The 5,614-nt window shown below is 36.0% G+C and overlaps 1 protein-coding gene across 1 annotated transcript; it reads right to left on the bottom strand.

Moving 5' to 3' along the window:
- Window positions 1-1,163: 1,163 nt before the first annotated feature.
- LOC149771322 (uncharacterized) lies at window positions 1,164-2,599 on the bottom strand. The gene is made up of 2 exons (XM_089948635.1): window positions 2,115-2,599; window positions 1,164-1,286 (listed from the first exon to the last, which is right to left on the bottom strand). The coding sequence occupies exons 1-2, from the start codon at window positions 2,594-2,596 to the stop codon at window positions 1,280-1,282; spliced, it is 489 nt and encodes a 162-aa protein (XP_089804761.1). The 5' UTR covers window positions 2,597-2,599; the 3' UTR covers window positions 1,164-1,279.
- Between the last annotated feature and the right edge of the window lie 3,015 nt (window positions 2,600-5,614).

Genomic DNA, 5,614 nt, shown 5'->3' with positions numbered 1-5,614 from the left:
TATAATCTGTATCAGAAACATTTTCGTTATATAGCACTGATACTTAAGTCAAAACCAGCAAAACGAACAAAAAGAGGAGTGAAAACCACGTTATACATATTGATTGCTTCCCTCGCTGGTTTTATCCTTTTTTTAGGATCTTGTTATTTTAAGGTGAATAAAACGAACAAATAGCAGTGGCGAAGCTATTAAAATAATGATAGCGTGTATGCCAATTGCTTCAGAAGTACACACAAAGCTTCCTTTTTGATGAATAAGGTTTGTGTTCGCTACTAAATATGCCTCTTCTTTTTAGAATTATCGGGCAATTCTGTCCAATTTGCTAGTTTTATAATTCATGTTAAATACAATTAAGTTCGATCGTTGAGAACTGTAATGATAAGTGTAAAATGGTTAACAAATTACAACAAATATATTTGTAGATATACATCAAGAGACTCGATACAAAATATGTAAAAACTGCAGATGGTAATTTCTTACTTTCTCCAGCGTTTGTCGTACCTGTATCATCCTAAACCACCACCGAAACCCCCAAGACTACAGAATCCGCCCCCATATCCGCCATATCCACCATATCATCCGATATATCCACCGTTACCTCCATATCCACCAATGCCACCGTAACTGCCGTATCCTCCATATCCACTTACTAAGCCACCTCCGAAGCTACTTCGATACCACCTCCGAAGCTACCTCCGAGACCACCTCCGTAAAGGCGCATAGGTGTTACTAAATCAGTCTATTATACAGATTGATTTTGTCGCGGTGGCTCAGTGTTGACAGTGTCTGCCTTGTGACAGAAATGGTGTGTTTTAATCCTACTATGGTATAAGATCCCGTAGGTTATATTGGTGTATATCAATACTAAACCTTTCTGTGTTGGTGTTAAACAAATTGCTAAAGCCATTATTATAACCATGCAGCTTGTTTTATTATGTCACTCTTTTCAATATCGATAATTAAAGATGAAGCGAACAGTGTGTGAATCTGCTGGATAAAGATGATCATGAAATATTCCAAGAAGTCCGAAAAGAGCTGTGCAGCCGATGTGCCATAGAAATGTTTAATGCTCCTATATGCACACACACACACACACACACACACACACACACACACACACTTTTGATCAAGTGTGCCAAGCGAAAAACAGATACGAAACTTCATTTCTGTAAAATAATTTTATTGGGGTAATTCGTCAGATTTAAGCTAGAATAATAATTCAAGGTAACGTTTCCATTTAGATCAGTTGAGTCACATTCATTAGGTCGATATAGTCTTCTTAATATCTGTAGAAAAAAGGACATGTTTGAAATAAATTTGCTTTTTTTATTAGACCAAAAATAATTAAATTTATAATTACATAACTATTGTGAATCGTGATATGTAAATGATAGGTTATTTTAACTTGTTCTAAGGAAAGTATTTATCTTATCAGTATATAATTCAGAAGTTTCCAACTCACATATTCACTTCGAAGATGTTTGCATTTTATGTTCACCAAACGGATAAATGACTTGACAATACATGACCTGAATTTACAAATAATCATTCTACGTTTTACTTGGAAAGTTATCAGAAAACTAATTTCAAACATATATTGTGTTATAATCTGTATCAGGAACATATTTCTTATATAGCACAAATAGATAATACTTAAGTTAAAACCAAACAACGAAACAAAATTAGGAGTGGAAACCACGTTATAAATATTGCATGCTTTCGTCGCTGGTTTTGTCCATTATTTAGGATCATTCTATTTTAAGGTGAATGAAAAGAAGAACTAATAACTGTGGCGAAGCTATTAAACTAATGATAGCGTGTTATGCCAGTTGCTTCAGAATTACGTACAAAGCTTCATTTTTGATGAATAAGGTTTGTGTTTGCTACTAAATATATATCTTCTTTATATAATTATCGGGCAATTTTGTCCGATTTGCTAGTTTTATAATGCATGTAAAATAGATATAAGTACGATCTTTAAGAACTGTAATGATAAGTGTAATGGTTACAAAATTACAAAAAAGATATATGCCTGATATATATCTAGAGAGTCGATACAAAATATGTAAAACATGCAGACGGAAATTTCTTACTTTCCCTAGCGTTTCCCGTACCTGTATCCTCCTAAACCACCACCGAATCCGCCAAGACTACCGAAACCGCCCCCATATCCGCCATATCCACCATATCCTCCGCTATATCCACCGTAACCTCCATATCCACCAATTCCACCGTAACTGCCGTATCCTCTAGATCCACCTCCTAAGCCACGTCCGAAGCCATCTCCTAAACCAACGCCCAAACCACCTGAGAAGCTACCTCCGAGTCCATCTCCGAAGCCTCCTGCGTAGCCACCTCCATAACCACCTCCATATCCTCCAGTTCCACCGTAACTGCGATATCCTCCATATCCACCTCCTAAGCGACCTCCTAAGTCAGCTCCTAAGCCACCCCCTAAACCACCGCCCAAACCACCTCCGAGTCCACCTCCGAAGCTTCCTGCGTAGCCACCGCCGTAGCCACCAATTCCACCACCTGGGTATGTAGCAACGGCAGCACCTGCTATGCAGGCTAGAAAGACTAGTGCAACCTTCATTTTGATCTGCGAAAGCATAGATGTCAAAAATATATTTTTTGTCTTGTGCCGTGGTATATTTTAATGTTTATATATGTGAGCATGTTTTATTTCTTCTGATAATGAAAATGAACAGTGATGTACTTCCAAGTAAACACTGTAGATTGAGAAAAATACCAGTTTCTGTATTAGGATGACGGACCAGACCATGAGTATCTCGACAGTTGATTTTCAGGATCCGTTACTTGATAAAAGATAAATTCTTTTCTTATTGCTAAAATTTTGTTTCCTTTTTCTTTAACTTTGAATATGTCAATTCGATTATTTTCGTTTTAAATAGTATATGTTTACCACTATTGTTGTGTTACTGTCCGTTTCTTGGGCTTCTCAATTTAAACCTCACGTTTTTAATTTATGGTTAGACACTACAAATTTCAGAAAGGAAAATATTTGTGGATGAAAAAGACAGTGCTAGCTCTCTGAAATCATCAGTTCATAGACTATAAAGTAGAATGATAAAACAAGATACTAATATATCCTTTCAGTACATTTAGCAAATACACATTACATAATTACATAGCCCTGACTAAGTTGCAGTTGTTTAGTATCAAAACAGAAACTAATGTGTTGCTTCATTTACCTAAATAATTTTACAACATTAAATTTGCCAAAGTGATACATATTACGTTGTCTCCTGCAGATGTAAGTTACTTAGAGCCACATGCGACAATCTTATTTTCCAATTTATGAAGTTGGAAATCAAGTAGCGCAAATAATGCACTTCTTTCATTTGGTTTGGCCGATAACATAGCTCCTACATGTTTCTCTGTATTACCTGAAGCAAAGGTACGGATTCTTACACCGTAACAATAATTCACTCAAAAGTTCCGTTGTTGTTTCTGACAAAGTTTGTGCAAACGTCTTGCTTGCAATATTCTGACGACTGCATACAATCAACAATCATAAAAGTTCAAACCAATACAAAATAATTACCTTCCTGGCGAGAGTCGTGGAAAACTGCAGATGGGTGACGTAATTGCGTATATTTAAATAAGGGATGGAATATAGGAGAGAGAGAGAGAGAGAGAGAGAGAGAGAGCATGTGTAGTGCGCGTGTGTGTCTCTAAAATATGATATTGCGATTCAGACAGCACATTGTTTTTAAAAGTGTATTCACTTGCATAATTTTGTCTGAGATGAAGACTTTGCTCCTATATTCTGTTCTAAAGTAGATATCTCATCAGTCGTATATAAAAGCAACATATATATCTTAGCTTAGGTAATAAGTAATATACCAAGTTCATTGAACACATGTATATATTGGCATATCTTAAGAGTAATGCATTTGAAGCAAGTGTGTTATAAATCGTGCGCAGATACAACGTTTGTTAACAAATGACAGGAATGCACTGGATAAACGAACATACTAAGTCAGTTTAAACATCGTCATTGCACCCGAAAATGAACATTGCAAGATGATATCATGTACTTTGTTCACAATGTAAGTGTTTCGAGTAATGTGAAGTAAAAGCACTCACCTGTCCGATTGGTTTTTTTGAAACTCTGAGAGGAGAATAAATTCTAGTCTTCGGTATTCCGGGTTGAGAGACGAACTACTGTTTTGGTTAACATGGGTGTACTTTTATACTTTGTACTCACTTCTAACTCTGGATACATCTGTATGCATCAATTAAAGAAGAATGATTGATATCGGTCGAAATGAGAAAATGTCAAGAAATTTCTCAGATATATATGACAAACAGTGACCTATCCTTGCGCCCTCATTTTGAGTTATACATACTGATATGACTAATATTTAAATTATAAACATTCTTGTCGACAGATCCGGTGATCGATGATCGTAATGGAAAATAAAGTAATGTCAACGTCCTATTGCGTACCGTGTCGACAGTTCAAGAAGTCAAATGTCATTTGAACGCGTACAATTATTAATTTGTTCAATTTGGGTAAGTTTACGTTTTCTTTAACCTAAATGTTGCATCAGATTGTAATCTGAACATATCGTTTGGTGTAGGGAAACAGCCCGATAATCAAGGTTAAGTTTCATATTACATCCCACTCTTTATCTCGTAGCACACATACACACACATGTACACAGATACGCAAATCTCATACAGATGCGAATGTTGGAATGTATTTTTCCCCATAGTATAAACATGCAAATCTCTGCCTAGATCAGACCATATTAGATCAGAGATTAGGGGTAGTGGCTCCGAGGTCGTCCAACCTGTTTAGAGACCGTAAAGGTAAGAGTATGAAAGCAAACAAGGGATCAGCTCATGTTAAGTACATTCGTATACCTAGGCAAGAAAGACCTTACTATGTTTTTGTGCCGGTTATCACCAGAACTATGCTTATATGCAGCATTATTCTAATGTCGTTCAGGCTGTAAACAGAAAGCCTTAATTCTTTCAATTAGGGTAATGAAGTCTGAAGGCATTTATGTGATATACATGTTCAATTAATATATCGACCTGCCTCAACTACGTTTGCAGCCCAAATCCTACAGTTAATTGAATGGTTGGGTTCCGGAATGCATATTGATGGAGAGAGAGACTTTGATTAAGTGTATGAAAAATAACAAAAGGAAAATAAGTTATCTTTCGTTTCCTTCATATCTATTTATTGAAGTACTAACTAAAAACACAGCACTGAGCAATATATATAAGAGTACATATTAACTGGCGAATAACAGTCGCTTACATTGCATTGGTTCCAGCAAGGGATCGAGTGTGTCATTAATTGTTTACGGCAAATACAATAAACGAACAACGGACATTTTATAAGGCGTTTATTACTGTAGAAAGTAGTACTACCTAAAACACAGCTCTGAGCAATATATGTAAGAGTACATATTAATTGGCGAATAACAGTCGCTTACATTGCATTGGTTCCAGCAAGGGATCGAGTGTGTCATTAATTGTTTAAGGCAAATACAATAAACGGACAACGGACATTTAATAAGGCTTTTATTACTGTAGAAAGTGTGATGTAAATATTCATAATCTCAACACTTTT

The sequence above is a fragment of the Sinohyriopsis cumingii genome, unplaced genomic scaffold, assembly GCF_028554795.1.
Source record: "Sinohyriopsis cumingii isolate HCF-2022 unplaced genomic scaffold, ASM2855479v2 utg001953l, whole genome shotgun sequence".
NCBI lineage: Eukaryota > Metazoa > Mollusca > Bivalvia > Unionida > Unionidae > Sinohyriopsis > Sinohyriopsis cumingii.
Note: the sequence above shows the minus strand (reverse complement) of the source record. Positions and strands in the feature narration are given on the sequence as shown.

Coding starts and splice junctions, on each gene's coding strand:
- LOC149771322 (XM_089948635.1), bottom strand. CDS start 2,596: ATGAAGGTTGCACTAGTCTTTCTAGCCTGCATAGCAGGTGCTGCCGTT.